Below are 25,557 nucleotides of genomic sequence, written 5' to 3'. Positions count from 1 at the left end.
CATTTTCAAAGTTAGATCTATCTTACTGTGAAAATATATTTTCACATTTTAGTCGATGCAGGCAAATATATGTGCTATATAGATATGCACAAAAATAAGAAGTATGTACACAGATATGAAAACTACTTTGTCAAGTGTGCTTGGACAGGGGTTTTGAAAGGCTGAGAAGAATCCAAGTGGATCCATGTCTTTCTAAGTGACCAATATGGGTGTTTCTCTCAGTCTGGGAATGCTGAGGTCTTTCTGGGACATTATCCTCAATAGTTTAAGTAATTTAATGGTTCAAATTGCAGTTCACCTACCAGAGTTCAGAAGGTTCATCTGCAAGAACCTTCTCTCCTCCTCCCACACAGGCTTCACCTCTGTTAACCCAATATGCATCCCATGTTTTTTTCTAACCTTTACGGGTATTGTTATGTTCTCAGATATTTTCTGGGAGGATTGTCTGCCACTTTGTTGCTGATAATTTTAGTTTGTAAGTACAGACTTCCTTTATACTCAACACACAATATTTTACTAAGTCACATCTGAGGACCAAAATCCATCCTTGGATGTACATCCATGGCTCTTATTGATGCTGATAAGAGCAATGTGTGGGCATATGGGGACAGAATGTAACCTTCAATCAGTTACACGATTTTGCATTTAAATTTCACAGTTCTTTTGTCCCAAGATGCTGCTGCGTCATCTTTCTTCAGTCTTGACACATCTTTCAAAACAACTAAGTTTTGGTAAGTGGCTCCAGTGTTATGTGATGAATAGAAGAATTTAGAAATTTTATATTAAGAAGAGGAAGGAGAGATTCCTTCTCTTGTTTTCATGCCAAAAGATAGAAGGCATGATCTAATGTTATTGATGGAGGATTTGGCTTTTCCCGTTACTGATCTGTATGCATAGAAACTTTCTGTTTATTTTGAAAAACTGCCTTTTCATAATGTGCAATAAATATTGTAACACCTATTTGTTAGCAGAAAAGGAAGATAAACCTAATATGCCATAGAATGAAGATGCAGAGACAGAGCAAGGATAATAACTTATTATGAAACCAGAGGTGTGCTTTTAAGCCTTGCACTGAAGTCCACTCCGAGGCCACCAAACCAAGCCTTTATTTTTGACCGGAAAAAATAAAAACATCTAACTATGCTGCTAGCCACATCACCACCTTCCAAGGACTACAGAATTGATATGACTTGGCCCCACTAACCCAATGCACTGTTAGGTTCAGGACAGAGCTTTGCCTTTGGCTTGTACTGTAGTCTGATAAATGTGTTGGAAAAAAGCATTAAATCAGTCTGAGGAGTTGATTTAAGGTGCTGATGTTGCTGTTTCAGATTGCTTTATTTCAAAGTTTTGCACAGAGCTGTAGCTTCTAAATCCTTATGGAAAACAAACTTACACATATAGAAGGTCAAATTATATCTTTAGAGCAAGCTTATACATAGGCCTTCATGCTGACAGCATGTATGTATATGCTGGATTTATGAAATACTGTTCTTTTGCTTTTTACACAGCAGAAAACTCTTCTAAGTGTGTAAAATCTAAAAATTTGCTAAGAATAAAAACATTTTGGCTTATCTGAATTTTAAGTGGTGAAAGTGAAGCTCAAAAGGATATTGTTTGTTCTGAAACTGTGTTAGGGTTCAGGAGTTCAATGTATCCCAAGGGCAACGAGACAATCTGGCAGACCTCTTAGCCTTTGAATTGACTATATTGGAAGTTAGAAACAAGGCACAACCTGGAGAGCCGCATTGCAATGATAGTCTGAGATTTTGAGCATCCAAGGGTCTTAGCGCAACACCTTGGGTACTCAAGGATGGTATGATACACTTTGTCACTATGCCATTATTCTCAATAAAATCAAGGCCACCAGGTTAGGACTAGCATGTTGCAAACGCATGCTCCAAAGTACTGCTTTCTGACTTCCTGAATAGTTTAGCCCTGAGTCAGAAACAAAGCCATCCCTTCACAAGAGGAAGACAAATACACTCTGAGATCTTTTCAGTCACTGGTATACAGAGAATACCTCTTTTATGCTCATCACAGGTGAGAAGTTACCTGCTCAAACAAGTAGTCCTACAGCTTAACTAAATTTGGCAAATCAGAGCCTACAAATATAACAAACGGTGGTTTAAATCAAGACATACAAAAATGTATGCTTTATTTCTTTTCCCCCAGGAAATAGTTGGAAAGAAAGAATAATTGGTGAGTATATGTCTAAGTTTAGAAAGAATTCCTTACATTTTGGGGTTAGCCCTATTACAAAACAGGGTTCAAGCATGCCAGAAAGGTTCCCTGGACTTTTCATTAAAATAAGGTTTAGCTGCGGTACCCTTGCCAGTTTCCACTGCCAATTACTCCACTTTGTTGTCTAAAACTCCTTTTTCATTTTATTTGGATCAAATATTATTTTATTGTTTGACAACAGTTGCTAAATAGTGTAAGCTGTTAAACAGCTGCTGAGCTTCAGCCCAGAGAAAACATGTTTTTCAGTAATGGGCAAAGCAAGTCTTTCTTTTTCCAAGTTTAAACTGAATAGTAGGGCCAGGTGCTGTACTGCTCTAACTTGGTACCATTCCACTGAAGGAGTGAAGCAGCATCAACATGTATCAGTCCAGAATATGTGGAAAACACAGATTCTTCTTTTCCCTATTCTTTTTCAGTCAAGCCTTATCCTCAGTCTCTAGTTTCTGTTTATGAAGCATTTCTAAGTCTTGGTGCAGTTCAGAACCCTTAAAACCAGAGCACTGATTTATTTGTACTTGGACCTGGCTATCCCAGTCCTGGTTCCATTATTTCCTTTATCTCTTTACTTTGAAAAGATAAAATTTAAAAGAAGGAACTAAGTGGAGCTGTGCCCAGGTTTGTGTTCCTTGTAGCATGAATGAAACAGCCTTGTTCATCAGTTCGCTGGATGAGTGTAGTTCAGCTTCTGAGATCTGAAGGCATCTGCACAGCTGCACACGCAACCTGGAAAAGCTTTCAGTCAGCTCTCAGAAAGAGGATGTTCATCCTGAGAACAAAGCATTTTAGAATGGTATGCAGGCATTTGATCACTTTGCAGACTTACTAAAGCCTATGATGAAAAATACATCTCACTCATCCAGTGTGCCAAGCAGTGGACACTAGATATGGCGCTTAAGTCAGTGGAACTGTTTAAGTAAGGGCTGCCACACCAGAGCTTAAAAGCTGACTCTGATTTTGAAAGCCACTATCAATATTCACCAAAGCAGCTACTACAGGATGGAGTGGAGAACTTGGGACTTGTTGCCTAGCAGGAATAAACTAAACACAGACTGGCACAGGTTACTGCGGCACAGGACCTCCAGCATTTCAAAACAAGCTTGTCTCTTGCCTTTCATAAAAACTTAAAAGCAGAGTAGTTACTTCTGTGTATTTCAAAATGAGTTTTCATTTTTCCTCCTCCTCAAATTTTTTTTCCTCAGCTCTTCAGCATCAAACTACTGGATACCTCCTTATGGCCATCATTACATGTGTGCCTGTGGAAAAAAATAACAGCAGTGTTAGCATTCTTCCGTCAAAATACAATTCATTTTAGCTTTATTTTTATTCTGGTCAAACTGTGAGTGAGGCCATACTTCTTGGTGACTATCTGAAAGCAGTTGTGTGAAACAATTGCTGTACCTCTAGTCTGTCAATGAAGACCTATGTAGGCATGGGGTCCTACAAGCATTTTGATAACAAACTGATGGTAAAAAGTGTTTTGTAATCCCCACTAAATCAGTTTTTTATAAAAAACTCAATGTCTTCCCATACTTTAGATATTAATTTCTTGTAACAACATGCTGTCAAAGATAATGGATTTGGACAGTGGCTGAGTACTTGTGGCAAAGTATTTCAGAAGCTTTACTGTATCACTTGTGTGCACTGCCTTTTGGCCTTTATGCTGAGCATTAAGAAAAGAGAAAAAATGAAGACAGAAATATTACTGGAAGGGAAGCACTCTTCAGAAAACCAGGAATCAGGATGTGGAGAAGCAGTGATTTATCTGAAGTACCTGGATTCATGTACAAAAGTACAAGACCTGCAGGTATTAACTTTACTTTGGAAACAGTGAGCCCTATTTTTCAGCTTGGATCTTTGCTACAACAGAGACTAAACTACACATAAAACCTGTGGGTAACCACAAACTGTTATCTTGTGACTCCAAGCTTTTAATAATCTGCTTCTTAAAATATCTCCCTGTATGCCAGTTTAGCTAGGACAGCATGAATTTCTTCTTCCCATGCACCAAAATAATGATAATGTTTGAGGATGGTATTGCCCACCAAATCATTCTATAACTACTGCTGCTTCTATTCTGCTTGTCCCCTGGTGTTACTAAAAGCAATGCTAGCACAGCCCCAGCTGGTAAATCAGACATGAAATGCTGCCTGTGGAAGGGCTAGGTCTGCGGATGGAGTACAATCAGGCTGGTAGGCATAATGACAGGGATTTGAAAACTGCAGCGAAAGCGCACAAATGAAAGGTTCTGGTGGAAGAAAGAATCAACAAAACTGAAACACCACTGTCTGTCCAACTCTGTGTCTAAGCTAAGCTCAAGCAGGTTATAGCTGTATTTCTAGCTTCAAAAATCCTAACAAGTGATGCAATGAGGAAAAGGGTACTTGAAATTAAGTTAAAATGTACATTTCTCTTTCAAAGGGTAAACATATGCTGGTTGTATTTTGAAGATAAGCATCAATAGCTCAGCATTAAGAGCTCAGAGGGAAATGTCACCCAAATTCCCAATTTTGCATAAAAATTTACTTTTGCCCAGTGCATTAAATTGACTTTAGATGAAGACAGACCATCTGATGTAACAAGACCAGGTTTTATAGTTTCAATAAATGGTGACAATAGAATGTTCTTCTTCATAAAATTGATGTATTATGTAACTATAATAACAGTTATAATACTCATCCTCATATATACTTGTAGCTAATACACTTGAATAATTTTGTCAGTATTAAATAATTCTGCTTCTATTTACTTTAACTATGGCGACAGCTGAGAGTAAATACCATTGTGTAATACGTATAAATATTTCGTGTTACCTACTTCATTGCAAGTTATAACAGGTCCTTTACTAAATGCACTAACTAAAGGATTATAAAAATCTTTAGTGTTAAATAATCTCCTGGAAGAATAATCTGGAAAATGAAATCCTATACTGAGAGAGAAGTCTAAGACTGCAATTACCCCGCAGTCATCAAAGCGATTATGCTGAAAACTAGAAAAACCTGAGTTCATTGTAAACTAGTTAGTTCACAGTAAACTAGTGAAGAAAAAGTTGATTCAGCTTGCCAAAAATTTTGTCTAAAATGAATTGCTATAATCTGTCTGAATAAATATAAACTGTAAATTAGAATTGTTCTGAGCTGGAGAGGGGGAAGTTCTGGGACAATTTGACAATTGGAGTTCAAGGGCTAAAAATAAGATGCTTGGGATCTGTTAAGATCTGCCTTCTGTGATATTCATTAATGTTGAATTAACAAAGTTCTATTCAGGTTCCAGACTGGTTGGCTTTGGCAGTTGCCTTCCATATGTTCCAATGGACGTAAAAGCAAACCTTGTATTGTTTCTCTGAAAAGAGGCACAACAGTATGTTCGATTCTGTTGGATGAAAAATTGAAGTCAGAATCTGTCTGATGAAAAACTGAAGAAAACACATTCTAACCTAAATGTTTAAATCCAGACATTCAGAGGTAATTAGCCTTTGCAGCTTCTGTTAACTAGAGTGTCAAGCCTAGGATAATTGTGAAATGTAACTGTAGCAAAGTAAAACCACTTGTTGATTAATGATTAACTGACACATCTACAAACAGAGAGGACAACAGAATCACTGTCCCCAGTGTTTAAACTCTTACTCCAGTTTAATATAGCACCTTATTTAGAAAAAGAGAATCAAAGAAGAATTTTGAGATACAGATTTATAAGCCCCTGTGCCTTATCTCATACCTTTCGTTAATATTTTTTTTTTTTATCATTACACCTTGTCTTATACTCTCTTATTTCTTGCTGTGTTCAGCTGAATTTCAGGGTCATTCTTGAGAATATATCACATAGTGCTTAATAGTGTGAATGTTCGTGTTGAAGGGAACAGTAGTAAGCATGACAATAGTATTTATGGCATCCCTTAGCTTATAATGTTCCTAGTCTGCGAGCAAGTCTGTTTTGTATTTATCCTGAAAGCATTACTCATAGAAGTCAAACCATAAAAGATTAACATTTTTTAGTTCAATGATATGGAGTAAACCACACTGGTACAGAATACAGGTGTGGTCATTTAGTCCAGTTCTGCAGAATCTGCTACTTGGTGTATTTTTTTGTAAATTAGCTGCAGTGTTTTGTAAACATCTTCGTGTATTTTAATATACACTGAGCAAAACTCCCTATATTTTATATTTTTAAATTTTATATTTATATATATTTTATATTATACCTTATGTACAGTTTTTCATACTGCTTTTTTCCCCCCCCTAATTATCCCTGGCATTTACATATCAGTAAAGTTGTTCCTGTTTGCATTTCTTCCTGTATTTGAGGGTGTTGCCAATAATGAAGCTGATTATTGGGAATTACATATATTCCGATGAATTTGTTATTTGTGAGCTTATGTCCTCCTCGTTGGGAGAGGATTTATTGGTACTTTGGAATGAACATGAAAGCCTCATTTTGTTACAGTTACTAAGTAACTGTTACCACCACAGAATTTAATAATAATAATAATGATAGTAACAACAACAACAAAACCAATAATAACAATTTAATAGGAAATAAATAGAAAGACATAGGTTCAGACTCTGAGTGGGTATCGATCAGCTGATTTCCACCAGCTAAGACTCTGACCTGCAGCATTTTAACAGCTAAGGTTTGTCCATGGACATCAATTTGCTAGGGCTGTAGCACCTTACCTGAGTATATACTGATGGAGTGAACACATATTCAAAATACTTCTGATGCACTGTAATAATAATGCTATAAAGCTTATTTTTGTCATGACATAGAAATACATTTTATATTGCATTGTTTTACACATTTAACAAATAAACTCACAGTGTATTAAAGCAGTAAAGTGAATATCTTCAGGGAAGGCATTCCAGATGGGACCCTTTTTCTTCTTTCTCAACTCCATTCTCCTGTTTGTAATGTGGCTTATTACATTATCTCTGTCATGTACACTGATTGCTTCATTCTAAGAATTCGGATTTGTGCTGCTTGAAGCTCTTAGTACATAATTTGAGTGAAAAATAACTGCATGAAAATAATGAACACAATAAGGTCAATGTGTATATATCTATAAAATTTAGAATTGCATTTGAAAATAAATTAATGAAAAAGTCTCTTGAGAAGTTGTACAACACTGTACCTGCAGGTTACACCATATTTTGTATATGTATATTGTGTTGCTGTTGTAAAGGCTGCAAACATTTTGTTGCATGAAGCATATTGTAATAGCAGCTCACACATAGGCCTCCATGCTGCAAGCATGTGTGTATGTGCTGGATTTATGAATTATCGTTCTTTCGCTTTTTACACAGCAGAAAACTCTTCTAAGTGTGTAAAAACTAAAAATCTGCTAAGAATAAAAACATTTGGGCTTATCTGAATTTTTACATGGTGAAAGTGAAGCTCAAAAGGATATTGTTTGTTTCTGAAACTGTGTCAGGGTTCAGGAGTTCAATGTATCCCAAGGGCAACAAGACAATCTGGCAGACCTCTTAGCCTTTGAATTGACTATATTGGAAGTTAGAAACAACAAGGCACAACCTGGAGACCTGCATTGCAATGATAGTCTGAGATTTTGAGCATCCAAGGGTCTTAGCACACCACCTTGGGTACTCAAGGATGGTATGATACACTTTGTCACTATGCCATTATTCCCAATAAAATCAAGGCCATGGATTATAAGCCTCATTCCAAAGAGCCTGCAGTTTTAAGAAGGATGAGAAACCAGTGTGATTATCCCACTTCAACATCTAGCATTGCCCCATGTGTGCTAGGCCACCAGGTTAGGACTAGCATGTTGCAAACGCATGCTCCAAAGTACTGCTTTCTGACTTCCTGAATAGTTTAGCCCTGAGTCAGAAACAAAGCCATCCCTTCACAAGAGGAAGACAAATACACTCTGAGATCTTTTCAGTCACTGGTATACAGAGAATACCTCTTTTATGCTCATCACAGGTGAGAAGTTACCTGCTCAAACAAGTAGTCCTACAGCTTAACTAAATTTGGCAAATCAGAGCCTACAAATATACTCATTATAACAAACTGTGGTTGAAATCAAGACATACAGGTACAAGACTGGGGAGTGAAGTTGAGCCTGGGAAGAAGGGAGGGGTGGAGGGAAGGTGTTTTGAGATTTGGTCTTATTTCTCATTATCCTACTCTGTTTAATTGGCAATAAATTAAATTAATTTCCCCAACCTGAGTCTGTTTTGCCTGTGATGTTAATTGATGAATGATCTCCCTGTCCTTATCTTGACCTCTAAGCTTTTTGTTGTATTTTCCCCCCCTGTCCTGTTGAGGAGGGAGAGTGAGAGAGTGGCTGGGTGGGCACCTGGCAGCTAGCCAAGGTCAACCCACCACACCTTAGTATATAGCAGTTTAATTAATTGCAGATTTTATTTTTTTTTCATCAGATCTATCATATAGAATCTCTGCAAAATGGATGGAAAACCCCCATGTTTTTCGCATAACAAAATAATATACGTATTTCTGTGCAATACAATGTAGACTTGCACAGCATTTAAAATACTGGACACAACAAGAACACGATTGTTTTTCTCTTCTTGAAATTGATTACTTGATTATGAACTATGCTTTGAAGTAAAAAATTAATAGTCCTAGGAAAAGGTGCAGCTATAAAAGTCATTATTTGATGGGGCCTGCAACTTAATATGAAATAAATGGTTAGGTAGCGGAAGGTCTTGCCCGCGTCCCTTCTTTAATCTCTGTGGCTCTGTGGAGTGGCCTTGGGCCACACAGTGGTGCCGTCCAACCAGCTGCATGAACATCCCTGTCGTCAGCGTGGATTTATTACTTACCCAGTCAAACAGACCAGGACAAGTACTAGGGAGTTAAACTAAAGTGCATTAGCTACTTCTGCTCCTTTGTGCCTCATTATCTCCACAAAACCTAGTGGCTTTAACCCAATGACACCTCCTTTCTCCTATCCTCTAAATAACAATACAATTAGAAAGTTGCAGAGTGGCCGTGGGGAGTTCCATGTATTACATCAGAGGTAAATTACTTAATAAATTAATTTGATAATTTTAAAAAAATCCTACAGTCTTATTTAAACGTATATGTGAATTTCCTGTTAGTAGAAGATGACCTTTAGGTTCGATTAGACCTTTAGTTCAATGAAGACCTGTGTTAGCAAAGAGGTATTAAATACATACTGACTTTCCTAAGGTTTCCACTTTGATCTGGTGACAATTGTGCCAGTTCATGTTCTGTAACTGAAGTTTTGGAGTCATTGATGAGGTCTGTTACAAGGTTGTGATCAAGGCATGACACGGCAATGAACAGGATACATGAACTTACAAAGAAGAAAATAAGAGTTTAAATCTAAGTATGAAAAAAACCCCAGCTTCATTGTCATGTGATCAAATGTACAATATGGTGGACTACTTCTCCACTGCTGAATCAGACTGAACTCAAACTGGTGGTCAGCAGGTCAGGATTAGATGGACTCCATAAAGCTCATTAGTGATGTCTTGAAACGTGTAGTCCCATCCAGTTTCTTTCAGGTTTAGTGTGCCATAACTTTGCCTCTTGAGAACCTGTTTAGTTAAGTATGTGAAGCAATGCTACATCATTATATTAACTGCAAAATAGAAAATGTCGGACGTGAGAATTTGTGTAACTGTCTGAGCCGCTGCCTGAGGCCTCCAGCCATAACTCTTACTCATGAGCTTTGTTAGAAGGTAACTTCACCGAGGGTGAAGTTACAGTACGGTAATGGCAGGAGAGAGTCCACAGAAATATGCGGGAGGGCATAATATCCATGTCCACAGCACAACAAATTTCAGGCTACTGTTTGACGTGATCTAAGAGTTAAATATAGTGGTAAGAGTACTTTGATGTGGTGACCTGCTGGGAGAATTTCCCAGGTAAAAGGTGGAGGACAGGAGCATTCTCTATGAGGAAATGTCCTCGAAAGGACGTGGGGGTGTTGGTCGACAGCCGGCTAAATGTGAGCCGACGCCATCCTGGCCTGTATCAGAAATAGCGTGGCCAGCAGGAGCAGGGAGGTGGTTGTTCCCCTGTATTTGGCACTGGTGAGGCAGCACCTCGAGTCCTGTGTTCAGTTTTGGGCCCCTCACTACAGGAAAGACATGGAGGTGCTGGAGCGTGTCCAGAGAAGGGCAACCAAGTTGGTGAGGGGCCTGGAGCACAAGTCTTATGAGGAGCGGCTGAGGGAACTGGGGTCATTTAGTCTGGAGAAAAGGAGGCTGAGGGGAGACCTTATGACTCTCTACAACTACCTGAAAGGGGGTTGTGAGGTGGGTGTCAGTCTCTTCTCCCAAGTAACAAGTGATAGGATGAGAAAAAATGTCCTCAAGTTGCGCCAGGGGAGGTTTCGATTGGATATTAGGAAAAATTTCTTCACCAAAAGGCTTGTCAAGCATTGGAAGAGGCTGCCCAGGGAAGTGGTGGAGTCACCATCCCTGGAGGTGTGTAAAAAACCTGTAGATGTGGTGCTTAAGGACGTGGTTTAGTGGTCGACTTGGCAGTGCTAGGTTAATGATTGGACTCGATGATCTTAAAAGTCTTTTCCAACGTAAATGATTCTATGATCCTATGAATCACAGGAAGAGGCCGCTTCCATAGACAACAGAAAACATGCTTCCAGCCCAAAATGCATTAGGCAAACTAGTTGATGAATATGCAGGAGGAGGACAAAACTATCATACGAAGGACAGACGGAAGACATATGCCTGAGGAAGAAGCATTTCGTACATGATTGACCAGCCAAAGAAAGGGGTTGGGAGCAGCCGGAGTAACAGAAAACTTACTTCTGGATTATACAAAAGCCATTTTGCTGCTTGGGCAGGCACACAAGCGCTTCTGGCTGCTCTGGCATAAGGACACGTCAAAACGGGTACACAAAAAGCACAAAACCTGACTGAACGCCTGGCGGTGAAGCCGCGGCGGGAGAGGACCCGGCCCGCCGCAGCGCCCGCCCCGCCCGCCGCCTCCCGCCCGGCCCCGTTGCCACGGCAGCGCGGCGGCGTCGCGTAATGGCGGCGGCGGCGGGAAGCTGAGGGCGGCCATGGTGCGGAGTGAGTGTCGCTGAGAGCTGCTTTCCTCCCCTCCCCGGGGCCTCCTCCCTCCTCTCCAGGACGTGCCCCGCTCCCTGGGCACCACATTCCCTCTCCCCACACTTGCCCCCCCCTCCGCCACTCCCACACCCCTTCGCAGCCCCTCTCCCCTTCCGCCTCCCTTGCTCTCCTCACCTGGCTGGATTATCTGGTTTCCCTCGTCCCTGGTAATAACAACCCATTTTATTTCACCAGGCACAGCACAGGGCCGCGCTTGCCTCCCAAAACAGCCCCGAGAGGCCCAGCAGTGGGGTGGCCCAGGCGGGGACCCCTCCGTGTGTGGGGCAGCGCCCTGCAGGGGGAGGTGCGTGATGGGATGACTTGTGTCTGGGCCTGGAGCTGTCAGTGCTGTCCCTTCCCTGTAGTTATAAATTTTCAACACCACATGATAATTTATTTTTTTTAGGTAGAAGTAGCCAATGCAGACGCTTTATCAGAGATGTAAAAAAAACCCTGAATGAGGTTAAAATACACCATACTATTACTTATGAATCCATAATCTTTTAGAAGTGAAGTGGTATGACATAAAAGACTGAGTGCTCATACCTATCACTCAAGAAAAAAGCTACCGAGGAATTCCCTTTATCTGTGATTTTCCCTGTAATCTGTTTTGATTGTATACTGTCACTGGACTGCTGGTCCCTTGCTGGGCTAAAATAATGCTTTGGAAAATAACTCCTTCTCTCTGCATGAAGCTGGCAGGTGCCTGCTTTGAGCAGGCACTGCCTGAAGGAGAATGGCTTCATCTCCTGAACAGCATGGTATGAATTTGATTCTTAAAATAATGGTTGAATATTTTTCTGAAATGCAGGTTCCCCCACTGTTTTGTGATATACCTGCAGCTGTCTACCTGCTTATTCTTTCCATTTCTTTAATGCTTTCCTTCGTATCTGCTCCTTTTTGAGTAAAACATGTAATTTTTGGAAGCCCAGCTGTTAGATCTTCATGATCTATTATCTCCAGTTGATTGATTCCATCCCTTATTTTCTCCTGTGTTCACGGGAACATGGGAGTAGCTGTGATCTCTCAGGTCACTGGTCCATTCTCCTGTTACTGTGCACAACATCAGATAATCTGGTTAATGAACTTCTCAGTGAAAAGTAACATTGGAGTGTGTTTTGTCAATGTCCTGGAAAACTTTTATTTAAAATTCATTGTTTTCTCTTGCAAGTTTGTTTCCCTCGTTCCTTTTAAATGAACTAGATAGCATATACAATGTCAAATATTCACTCAGTTCCCTACACCAGGTCCCCAAAATAGGTCTCTAAAGGTCTACTGTTGTTTGTACTGTGAATAATTTTCTCTGCTTTGCAAACCATCTGGTAATGAAAGTGGACATTTTTGCACAATCACTGCAACAATCACTTCAATTTTCTTCTTGTCAGTAAAGGGAAATCTGACTGTAATAAAATTCTGTCAGGAATAGTTTGTATGACTTCTTTTTGTATAAAGCGTACAGAGCATAACGTTGTCTCCAATGTGTAGGTATGTAGATTGTGGAATATTGTTTTCTTGCTCAAAAATACCTGTTTGCACTGGAAATACCAGCGCTGAAAGATCTGCCACCAAACACATTAATAAGCAGGCCATTTTTTAACTTTTTTTTAGTTTCCAGCAGATTTGCCAAGTAACTTATTAGAAATGCCAGTGTTTTTCATATTTTCTGTGAAGACTAAAATTTTTAGTCATGATTATTGCCCTTTTTTTCTCTTTTCTGTATTAATTTAATCAGGTTTAATCAATGGGCTGTTGAAGGGAAGGTGGTTTTTTAGATGCAGCAAACCTGCCCAACATGACTAAAAGACACTTACCTTTCCAATATGCTTCACATGCAGACAGGATCCCCTCTTACATCAATATCAGTATTACCATTATATAATTATGTAAATCATGTCAGATAAAACTGTTGAACAGAAGGGAGATTTAACCCTGGTCATCTGTAAATAATGTAATATAAGCAAAACCAGTTTCACCCCTTTCCCAAAAGCTGTAGATAGAGGAGCTGCACTGACACACACGAGTTTGGGCTGTATTGGTACGTAGTTTACCCAGCTTGTAGCAGACCAGTACGTGTGAATGTGTGTAGCTATTCCAGGACCACTAATAAAACTGGATGATTTCACAAAACCTCCCTGAGACAAAGAAATGATGAAAGAATACTTTTAATTAGTGCATGGTAGGAACAATTTGTTTTCACAGATCTCTGTATGTTTTTTCTTTTTACTTATTTTTCTTCAGAGTCTTTTTGAAAGGCTTGCTAGTCTTTTTTTGGCATTAGCAATGATGAAAATACCTATCCTAATTTGATAAAACCCTAGTTTTTTAATCAGGACATCACCATAGTTCACTGCTTGTCAAGGAGAGGAAAATGCTAGTGCTTTTTTGGTGTAGTGGGCTGGAAACAAAGTAATAACATCTAGCTCAAGAGTGAGCACCAGTTCTTATAGAATTTCTTTACCTTCATTGCACAGAGCCTTTTCACTGTTTGAAAGATTGCCTGGCATTAAATATTACCACGTGATAACTCTGAACCCAGGTCTCTTGTGTTTTTCGGCCGCTGAAACTCCTTTGCTGGCTGCTAATGAGCTGGTAGTGCCTAAGAATCATAGAATCATAGAATGTTTTGGGTTGGAAGGGACATTAAAGATCATCTAGTTCCAACCCCCCTGCCATGGACAGGGACACCTTCCACTAGACCAGGTTGCTCAAAGCCCCATCCAACCTGGCCTTGAACACTTCCAGGGATGGGGCATCCACAACCTCTCTGGGAAACCTGTTCCAGTGCCTCACCATCCTCATAGTGAAGAACTTCTTCCTTACATCTAGTCTAAACCTACCCTCTTTCAGTTTAAAGCCATTACCCCTTGTCCTATCTCTATAAGCCCTTGTAAAAAGTCCCTCTCCAGCTTTCTTGTAGGCCCCCTTTAGGTACTGGGAGGATGCTATAAGGTCTCCCTGGAGCCTTCTCTTCTCCAGGCTGAAGAACCCCATCTCTCTCAGCCTGTGTTCATAGGAGAGGTGCTCCAGCCCTCTGATCATCTTTGTGGCCCTCCTCTGGACTCACTCCAACAGGTCCATGTCCTTCTTATGTTGGGGCCCCCAGAGCTGAACACAGTCCTCCAGGTAGGGTCTCATGAGAACAGAGCAGAGGGGGAGAATCACCTCCCTCAACCTGCTGGTCACGCTTCTTTTGGTGCAGCCCATGATACGGTTGGCTTTCTGGGCTGTGAACACACATTGCTGACTCATGTCCAGCTTTTCACGCACTGGTACCCCCAAGTCCTCCACAGGGCTGCTCTAAATCCATTCTCTGCCCAGCCTGTAACTGTGCTTGGGATTGCCCTGACCCATGTGCAGGACCTTGCCCTTGGCCTTGTTGAACTTCATGAGGTTTGCATGGGCCCACCTCTTAAGCCTGTCAAGGTCCCTCTGGATGGCATCCCTTCCCTCCAGTGTGTCAACTGCACCACTCAGCTTGGTGTCATCGGCAAACTTGCTGAGGGTGCACTCAATCCCACTGTCCATGTCGCCAACAAAGATGTTAAATAGCGCTGGTCCCAATACAGACCCCTGAGGAACGCCACTCGTCACTGGAATACCCAGGATTAAATTTCATTCTAACATAAACATTTATAAGCATGAATTAGTTATGGCTTTGCCTCAAGCATGAAAAAAGTAAAAAATATCTGCCCACTTTCAACATTTATCCTGCTTATTTCTGTGCACACTGTGCTGGCGGAAGAATGTGATAACACGCCATAGCTAGTTTACTTTCCCTCCCTGCCCCTGCTACCTTTGATGTGAACATCTGGCATCAGGAAATAAAAGAGCATAAAACACTCCATTGCTTGTCTGCATGAATCAATCTGCAACCCGAGCTATCCTGAAAATAGTGGATGCTGGATTAATTTCTGCAAGGGTTGTATCACACTCTTATGGAAGTTTTCATACAGATTTTTCTAAATGTTACAGGTGATGTGAGTGTGTTTCACCAATTATGTTTACTGTGGCAGAGTGGGCTGAAGTTACTTGGTACTTGATGTCCTTTCTAGCAGATTTTATTTTTGTTGGTGTTCCTACTGGATATCTATTTGGTATGGTGGAACAAAAGATTTAAATGATTTTCTAAGTTCATGAGTCAGATGGCAGAAAATGAATAAAGGGAAATATGACATGTAATGTTTCTTTCAGTCACTGAAGATCTTGTTAGAAGACGTGCAGAACATAACAACTGTGAAATTTTTTCACTGGAAGAAATCTCTTTACATCAGCAGGAAATAGAAAAACTAGAGTATCTTGACAAATGGTGTCGAGATTTAAAAATTCTCTATCTTCAGAATAATCTAATTCCAAAAATTGGTAAGTGTTTTCTGGATGTGTTTCTTTTTAAATGGATTTACATGCATAATTTCAAAATCAGAAAAAAATCTCTGTTGTGTTATACTTTAAGGGAATGTAGAGCAAGTAACTACAGAAAGGTTCTTTGTGGATCTGCTCCTATAAGATTTCCTTTCCCTATCTCTTTAGTAAATTTCTAAGAAGCTCAGAAATTTGCAAGAGAAATTTTAAATGAAAAGATAGTACTGAGATACTAGTCACTAGAATGTGAGTGTGGAACACCTTTTATTGATTAAAATCTCCAAAATCAAGATATAACTTCAATATCCTGTCTTTGTGACAAACAGAGAGACAGTTTAGCATATACCATGGACTGGGATATCATAGGACTAGCTCTCTCCAGGCTCATTTCTAAATTCAGTTTTTGTACAAACGGTATTTTTTGTTAACATTGAAATAGTTTTCATTCAGATAAAATACTTGCTTTTGTTCATAAAGACCACTTTTTACAGCAAAGTATCAATGGTCTTCCTGCACCACAGGAGAAAGTATAATTTCATATGGTCTGTGTTTTGTGGTATAGGTTCACATGTTTGCTAAGGCACTCTACAGAAAGATATGACATCGGGCCTTGGGCTGGAAAAGCTTAGACTCTACAGATAGTGTAGATGAAGAACAGAAAGTCAGAAGTGCTCAGGAATTATATTAGCATATTAGTTTGAAGTTCCTTCAGAGGAAGAAAAAAAATCTAAATTTTTAGGGTGAAATTCTGTGCTCAGGACTTGTAGGCAAAGGCTTTAAATTCTGTGGAGGGGCTCATCAGGAAACTGTATCTGTACTGATAACATCTGCATTTCTTAGAGTGGAGGAATCTTCTCCCAGAGACAATAAGGTTTTTGAAACTGCTTTATGCTGCTCTGCCCCATCAAAAATGGGACTAAAATAAGTTATTTTTCTCTCTGTTACTGTGTACTTAATAAGGCACAAGACTTCATTTCTTTCTTTTGTCAACACTCATACCTCCTTTAGGTTAGCATGGTATATCATATTACCATTCAGATTATTGCTTTTTGGACACAAGATTTTTCTCATTTTGAGACATTCAATTTTAATCTTAATCTAACTGTAGGAATTGGAAAAGTATGCAACTTCATATATTCTTGTATAATGTAACAGCTTTTCCAAGATAATGCCTTAGTAACAAATGAAAAAAAAAAAAAAAGCACTATATAAGTAGTGACCAAAAGGGTTGCCAATAGGAGTTGTGTTACAAAGTACTGAATTTGAGAAGTAGTTCTTCCCAGTGGATACCAACATGTCCATGCGGAGCACACAGCAGTTCCAAGCATGCTTCAAAATATCATAGCCAAATGGTTTATATTGACTCTATTGGGATGTGTCTTTTCTCTTCTTAAAGAAAACCTTTATGCAGTCCTCAAGATCAGACTTGCCTACTAATCAGATAGCAAGTTATAAAGCATCCACTACATGGATGAGTCCTTGTTCTTTTCTTTTCCATAAGTGGAAAAAAACCCACAAGATACCATTGGCTTCAACACTTGTCACCCTCACATCTTCATGTGTACAGGAACTGCCATTACAGAAACACTGTAAGAAAAACAAATAGCCAAGCTAAGCTGCATAAGTCCTTGCTGAGAAGTTAGTTTCATCATCTGTTTGTGAATTATGAAGAAAATATCTCTCCAAGGTCTTAGCAAACTAAATGGTAGGATTCATGTCACCAAACTTTTAGACATGCATGTTTTAGGCAGTTACTGTAGCCTCCCTTTATAACCAGTGATGAAGAAAAGGCGTATTTTTGAGCATGATTCAGTTCACTGATTCTAGACAGCCAATTTAAGATAAGACAAATTGCACTTGAAGAACCTATTTCTCTTTATTGATTACAGAATAGCCTAGACAACTAACTCAGCTGTAGACATGATCTGTGTTGGTCAGATGAAGCTCCCTCTGCTTGAATTTCTTTGTCTCAGCAGGGACAGTTTGTACAGCAGTTAATCAGTGCCACTTGTAAATTAGAGTTTGAGGTAAACTTTATGACTTCATTGGATAGGTTTTCCAGTCAGATCTTTGAAACTTCTGGTAACTGGGGAGAAATTGGTGAACTGTGACACAAGTTATACTATGTATGTTGTCTCAGATTTATGTCTTGGACCCATGTATCATGTGTCTCAAGTGGTATTTGCATTTTTCAGACATTTTGGGGACTCATGAAGATCGTTGCTACCCTATTCCCTCTGTACCCCCTTTCTGTATTCAAAGGAGGAAATGCTAGCCACTCTGACACAACCCCACCCATTGTGAACCTGCTATTTTCAATAGTTCATGGTGAAAATAGTACAGGTTAGATTCCAGACTAGGAGGGGGTGTTTGTGTGTGTGTGGCTTTGTATTGTTCATACTGAAGCCATATAAATCCTTATTCGCAAAATTTTTAAAAACGGAGGACAGGAAGTTTCTTGTATTAACCGTGTAGATAAAGGATCTTTAAAAATGAAATATATACTAAAGAAGCCAATCTTTTCTATATAAGTGAGTGTAAAACGCTGATTTTATAAAGCTTGAGTAAGTATGGCCTGATCCTTTCTGAGTTTCATGACAAATGGAATGTTTCACCATGCTTTTTGGCCAGTCATCTTGCATTATATACATGTTTTATGGATTTGTGATTGAAAATGTGATTATAACCTTCCTTATTTCTTTTTCTTTTTTTAATTTAATTTGTGTTTTCAGAGAACTTGTTTGGTTTTGTCTTTTTATTAATATTATTAATGCCCAGTAATCTGATACATATTCTGATTTGTTCTTCATATTTTTCTGCTTTATTGTCTCTTTGAAGTAAAGTAAGCAAGTAAAATGGTAATGCCCTTTCTAGTGAGGAGAAGTGAAATAACAGCTCTATGTTCTGTTACAGAAAATGTGGGCAAACTAAAGAAGCTGGAATATTTAAATGTAGCTTTGAACAACATTGAAAGAATTGAAAATCTGGAAGGTCAGATTTGAAACAAACCATTTTGTCTTTTCATATTGAAACACTTAAGTTTTGACTTAGTGTAAAAGAGGGTGGAAGCCATTATGTCTACCCGTAGAGGTACTTTGTTGATGCTCAGGAAGAGCTTTTTGTGTGCAGTGTTTCAACAAATGCTTCTTAGTAGCAAGTGCTTCCTACTGCTGAAGTTTTGTCCTTGAACTTTCTTAAATGTATTTTAACTCACTTTTTGCATACTCTCTCAACAGTGTTGCCAGCTATGATAGCTCTATTCTTTAATACTTTACAAAGTGGGAATCCAAATTTTTCATGAAATTGGTATTTCCCCAATGTAAAGATAATTTGTTATGCAGGTTAGCTGGAGCAATACTTTTTTTTTTTTTTTTTTTTAATGCTATGCACGCTGTAAAAAGTCTCTCTTGTGTAATGTTTCAGCAGTTATATTCAATTCAGCAATCAAGTGTCACACACAAGAAGGTTCTACTCTGTGCAGAGGTTGCATTGGCAGCCTGGGGTATTTTTAAAGGGTTTTTCACATGATTCTTTTCTCTGTCATTGCATGAAGTCCTGTCTGGTTTATCTGTGTTTAATCCTTTATCCTGTCACTATAATTACATGTGCAAAGATATAGCATTTTCCAAGATCACAATCTAAGACTTGGAGCCACCCATAAACACATTCCATATTACTCGTATAATTTCTGACTTGATTGCTTTCTCTTTCTTGATTCTGATTAGGCTAGTTGCCGAATCTTTAAAATGTCCACTTTGACAAGGGAACAATAAAAAAAAGCTGGGGTTTTTTTTGTTGTTTATTTGGTTTGGGGTTTTTTTTTGGTTGTATTTTTAAGTCTACAAGCTGATTCAAGAGGATGGCTTAAATCAAATAAAAAAATAAGCAAATAAGGCTAAACACAAATTTGTAAAGGTTGAAAAAATAGGTAGTACATTACATATTTGGCAGTTAGTTGAGAAACTTGCATCTGTTTTCATGCCAGTAAATTTTAAGTTCCTCTATCAGGCTGCATTATTTATTACTGTGATTTGTCATTTACTTAGAAATCAGAACCTTTGGGAGTGAGCCTTGCAAAAATTTGGGTTATTTAAGTCCCCTTATAAATCATTTTGAGTTGTTTATTTTCTTTCAGCTCTATTATGCATAAAATACTTGCCAAATAGACCTGCAGAGGAAAAGAAGTGATTACAATGATGAGCATTGAAGTTGAGCTTGCTCATAACTAAACTTTTTCACTCTTAGAGTCAAGGTTATGATTCATGGGCAGATTATGATAAAAGGAGGGGCTGATAAATTTTGGATCTGGATTTCCCAGAGCATTTTGTTAGCTAATTTAGAGTTTCTGTTTATAATGAATTGTTTTGGTTAACAAACAACATTTTCTCACTGGTATTTGCAATTTAATCAGCGATAAAATATTCACAATGATAGCTGAGTCCATAGAGTGGAAAACCTCCTCTTGACTTGGAGTGAATTTTTAGAAAACCTTATCTTTACACTTCAGTAATGTTAGCTAAGTTTAACAGTATACAGAAATGAAACCCATAATTGACCCTGCTCTCCTGAAGCAATTAGACATTCTTTTAGCCATATGGTGAAGATTCCATTGAGGAGGGGTACCAAGGCAAACAGACTGTTAAAACTGAAGTCCAGCTTATCTGAAAATGAAACATTTAATAGCTCATCTGGTATACCAGCACTGACCACAAAGTTTTGATAATGATAAAACCAATAATAAGTTTTGATATTTTGTATTTTATTGAGATTCTTTTTCATTCTGTAAATATTGTGACCTCATAAACTTAAGCTGTGAGTCACTGTCTCACTTGTGGCTTGGAAAAGATGTATTCTGATAGGATGAAATTAGTATACAGACAATAAATGCAGACAGTTTTATATCCAAGTGTGTGCACGTGTGTGTGTATGTGTGTGTGTATGTCATGTACATTTATTTTATGGGCAAACTGAATTAAGTTTTTTTCAAACAGGCTGTGAAGAACTAAAGAAACTTGACCTGACAGCAAATTTCATTGGTGAACTCTCCAGTATTGAAGCCCTAAAATATAATATACATCTGAAGGAACTGTTTCTAGTGGGTAACCCATGTACTGAATTTGAAGGTTATAGACAATTTGTAGTGGCAACTCTTCATCAATTAAAAGTAAGATTTAAAAAATTAAATTTATATCCAAATCAATAATGAACATTGTTGACTGAATATGCTAATCCCAAACAAAATAAATGCCTATGATAGGAAAGCTAGTAGCATTTTTCTTACTGTCCACAGGAAATTAAATTCTATTCTGAAGAACAAGTGACTACAGTAAATAATGTGGTAATAAATTGGTTCTGTTTTGACTAAAACACATGCATTTGTTAACTTTTCTGTCATTTTTATTGGAGATCCTTAAACAAAGTTTTGAAAAAAGAAATAAATTTTTTTCTATTTGTTTTGTACAAGGCAAAGTACAGTTCTGGCTTTTTTTCTCATTTGTTTTTATATACATACACAATGTATTTTTATTTTCATGATTGCAGAAAGTTACCAGGTTGTTGGTACCATACCAACAATATGTACCAAACCAACAGTGTAAGGCAGTAGAAAGATAGAAGCTGATCTAAAAATGCACTATGTTGCATTGGCTGTAAATAGATACTTTGAGATTGAGGTTTTGTGCAATGACTGAACTGATGTAATGATTTCCTGTCATTGAAACAGGCAGTCCCAGTCCTGAAATATGCTCCCACAATTTCCCTTGGAGAAGCACAGATGCTTCCTTAACTTATTAAGAGTAGATTCAACTCACTTAGTTGTCAATAACTAACACATCAAAAGAAATAATTTTGTAATAGCTTCATGAGCTGAATCAAGGTCAGACAAATATTAGAAATGGCTGAAGGGACTCTCTCTATTACATAGTCTAGTAAGACCAGTTGAAATTTCTGGAAAATGCAAAAAGTAGCTCTCAGACACGCAAAACCATTTTCAGATCTGAATAGCTACTTATTGTTAATTCTTTTTAATACACTATAACTTACATAGTGCTATAGAGGTTTGAAAGGTGTTATTTTTGGTTTTACACAGAAGGTAGTCTATCAAAATTGACCTACAGTTTAATGGATTTATTGATTTGAATATATTTAAAATTTCTCACATATCTATATTGATTTTTTTCCCCTTTGGAAAGTGTTTGGATAGTAAAGAAATAGAACGTTCAGAGAGGATTCAAGCACTTCAAAACTATCCAGAAGTGAAACAGAAAATCAGAGAACAGGAACAAGCTTACCTTCGCAAAAGGGCCGGAGAAAAAGAAGAGGCTCAAAGAAGGATGCAAGAAAGAAAGGACAAGAAACAAAAACAAATGGAATCTAATATTGGATTTGACAGGTAACAGTAAGCAACAACAGTTTGTGAGTAAACATCATTCTTCTCTTTCTTCATTAAGAATTTTGGTTTTCCTCATTAAATAGTGTATATAATTCCACTTAAATCTTTTGGTTTGTTTTTATTGTTGATTCTAGCAGAATTATTTCTCCTCATGCATGTTCTCTATAATGAAAAATATAATTACAAACATAACTAATTACTCATCTGCAGACAGTACAATAGAATTTTTGTCCCAAAACTTAAAGCTAAATTGTTTGGGCGCCAAAGTAGTGTAATTGATAGCTTTTTTCAGGAGAACAGCTGGAAATTGTTATTTAAGGTAATGCAGGGGTTCCAGAGAAAGCAGCTGTTCACCTGTAATTTGTTTTGCTTTAGAGTTATTAGATTGGAAGACTGAAGTGGAATATTGCAGATCTTTGAGATGTAAAAGGCTATGGACTATTGATTTCTATACTTCTTCCACCTAATATCACTGAGATTACCTAGACAGCAGAAAGATTTTTGTCTGGGATCATCTTCCACTGCAGTTGCCATCCATCTTATTTTTAATCCAATAGAGACTATGGCTATAGATCTTTGTTCTCATAGATCACAGCTGTATCATAAATTTAGTTTTCTCTCTATATTGATAGAGAATTTCTGAAGATTACAGAGGCTTAGGGCTAGGCGTAAAAATGATTCAGGTTCTAAGATGGCACTTGAGGAGATGCCTAAATAAAATATTGCTACCCTATAAATTTCTGGTCTGCTGATGCCTGATATTGGGAATACTTAAACATCACATGGACTAAAGGTTTTCTTTCACCTGAAAGTGTGAGGGTATCTAAAAATCTACTCCTGAAATTAAATCTGTTGAACTATCTACGAGGGTTTTCAGAGGGTTAGGCATAACCATAGTATCACTTCTTAGTTAAGTCAATGAAAAACATTATGTCAAAATACATTTTGTTGATTGATGAAAGAAGCAGAGCAGAGAATGTTATCCAAATATGTAAGATACTGTCCTTGGTAGGAATTATACAGCTATTAGTATTGGGGTAAAAAAATATTATTGCAAGAATTCATTAGCAAGTACTGTTACTCTTCCTTCATTTCACTGGGATAATACTTTATGTGATCTTGTGTAGCTCAGACTCCCTACAGAACAAAGAAAACCATCAGGCAGAAGGAGATGGAGAACAAGAAACGTGGAGAAGAGTTGATAATGATGAAGAAGACAGAAGATTTTGGGAGGAGCCTACACCATATACTCCAGAATCGAGATTAGAAACTCACAGATATATTGAAGAAAAACGGAGAGCTAAAGACAATATAAGGTATGTTTTTGTTTTAATATATTCTATGAATTGAAGAAGGGGAAATTTTCAAAGGTACAGAGAAGAGGTAGGTGACTGCCTCACATTAAATATTACTGAGAACTGGAAGCTTAAAACCCTGTTGACTGTGCAAATATGCTTATAAAATCAAAATGAAATATTCATATTGTTCATTTTGTTTTGTTTCATTTTCTAAAATTTATTTATTATACCCTTTATTTTGTTTTTCCTCAAATACAGTTTTGAAATATAATTTATCTTTTCAGCTCCATTTTATGGACTTTAGAAGTTTCACTTTTCTGTCAGCTAACTAATGTGTTTCATGTGGTTCAATGTTTAATATTCTTGCTAAAAGCATTTATCCAGAGTGCAGATTGCATTATATAAATGCCCCACAGGCCATCCTACAAAATTTTTGCACAAGTGGCATTTCAGGCACCTTTTCTATGTGACTTAGAATTTTTTTCACATACTTTATCAAAGATATTCTTCCCGAGTAATAAGATTCTTCATGTTATCTATGCTATTTGGCATGGTGAATCTGAAGATATCTGGCCCCTGAAAAGCCTTTAAAACTTTCTAAAGTTGTCACTACTTTTGCTGAACATGGAAAATTAATGCAGATACTAGCAAAAAAAAAGTTATATTGCTGCTGGCTTATCACTTCCACAAACATTGTAAGAGATGTCTTTTTTTTTTTTTCTTCCCCTTATATAACAGCATTTGTGCCAGAGATTTTTCTAGCTGTTCTTTTTAAGGGTATGGTTTTTAAAAGATTTATCAAGCCTAAGTATTGAAAAAGTCAGTCCTAGGGAAGTCTCCAAGAAATCTGGAAATCTGCATAACTTGTTGCTATTATTAATTCAAGGTCTAGCACTTTCCCAGAAGAACTACTTTGAAACTCAGATTCTCGCTAGTTAGAATTTTGCTGTGTTTGGCGATGCCTTGCTTTATTCTAAAGCAAACGTGTTCCAAATGCTTCCCTCTATTCAAGGAGAGTCCAAATAACGTTATAATAAAGATAGAATAATTCCTTTCTGAATTTTTTCTAAATTTCTAAGGCATTTAAAGGAGTTAAAAATCCTTTCGCAGTTCATTTTTTTTTGGTGGTGAGATTTTTGTTAGGTAGCATGAGAAAGGTGAGAACAGAAAAGTGCCCCTGACAACTTCAAATCATCCTTGCTGGTGGAGAGGAGCTGGAATGTAACTTTAATACAAGTTATTCAGTATAAAAGGATGTTTATTTTAGTATAAAATTGTCATGAACTCAATCAGACCAATGTTAAATTTGAACCTATCTATGACATGTTAGCACATGTTAAATTTGCCAGCTGCGGTATAGTTGCACAGTTGATAATAAACTGAGCAGCTTTGGCTATTGCCAAATGAGTGAATACTTGCAGTTTCAATCAAAGAAAATTCAGACAAGTGTAAAATCAGTTGAAGCTGAAAGGTGCACAGGATCTCCTTTAGGTGCTCATTGCCAGAACAAGGCCTTTCAGCTCATCTCAGCACAAAGTTAAATTATCTTCAACTCCAATGATTATGACATGACTGAATTTGCCTTCAAGTGGCTCACATGAGCAGACAGATTTCATCTAGAAACAGATTATTAACAGCCGAAAGGTGGTAGGATATAATTTTCTGAAATATTTCCGAGAACTGCATCTTTAGAACAGAGTGGTGGTTCGTTTACTTTGCATTTAAGTGTCAAGAGTAGGGATTCAGGTGTAGAAACTGCTAGCCCACAAATCCCACATTAAAGCTCTGATTTATACTATAGAATACTATTTAACACATGGATAGTTGTGAATCTTCTTAAACAGAAGTTGTTTTTATGTAGACATTCCAGTAGCCCCACTTGAATGTTTTGATTTCTTCTTCAAAGCCATTGTAGTTATAGACCAAATCTTTTTTTATGCTTTTTTTTTTTCCCCAAGGTGGTCTAAATCTTACATACTTTATTTCCCTCATTAGTGATTTACCTTTAGTGTTCTCTTATCTTGAACTTATAGTAAGAAATTGGTGTGGGAACACAAAAAGCAATGTGTTGCTGTTGTCTTTTTGAGAAATGGGGGGTTTTTATATGCAGCTGAAGTAGCCATACACACTATATTGACCAGCTGAAGAGTGGATTAATGCAAAGTGACAATTACAGTAC

The 25,557-nt window shown here is 37.8% G+C and overlaps 1 protein-coding gene across 1 annotated transcript in view; it reads left to right on the top strand.

The window, feature by feature from the left end:
* Positions 1 to 25,557, top strand: part of LOC128142279 (dynein axonemal assembly factor 11-like) — a 58,348-nt gene that overhangs the window by 7,078 nt on the left and 25,713 nt on the right. Inside the window, exons 6-10 of the mRNA XM_052788234.1 lie at positions 15,522 to 15,689; positions 18,603 to 18,680; positions 20,681 to 20,853; positions 21,881 to 22,080; positions 23,208 to 23,396. Of these exons, the coding sequence (XP_052644194.1) occupies positions 15,522 to 15,689; positions 18,603 to 18,680; positions 20,681 to 20,853; positions 21,881 to 22,080; positions 23,208 to 23,396 (808 nt within the window). The remainder of the gene's footprint in view (positions 1 to 15,521; positions 15,690 to 18,602; positions 18,681 to 20,680; positions 20,854 to 21,880; positions 22,081 to 23,207; positions 23,397 to 25,557) is intronic.

The sequence above is a fragment of the Harpia harpyja genome, chromosome 5 (genome assembly GCF_026419915.1).
Source record: "Harpia harpyja isolate bHarHar1 chromosome 5, bHarHar1 primary haplotype, whole genome shotgun sequence".
Classification (NCBI taxonomy): Eukaryota; Metazoa; Chordata; class Aves; order Accipitriformes; family Accipitridae; genus Harpia; species Harpia harpyja.
This window is presented reverse-complemented; position numbering and strand designations above follow the sequence as displayed.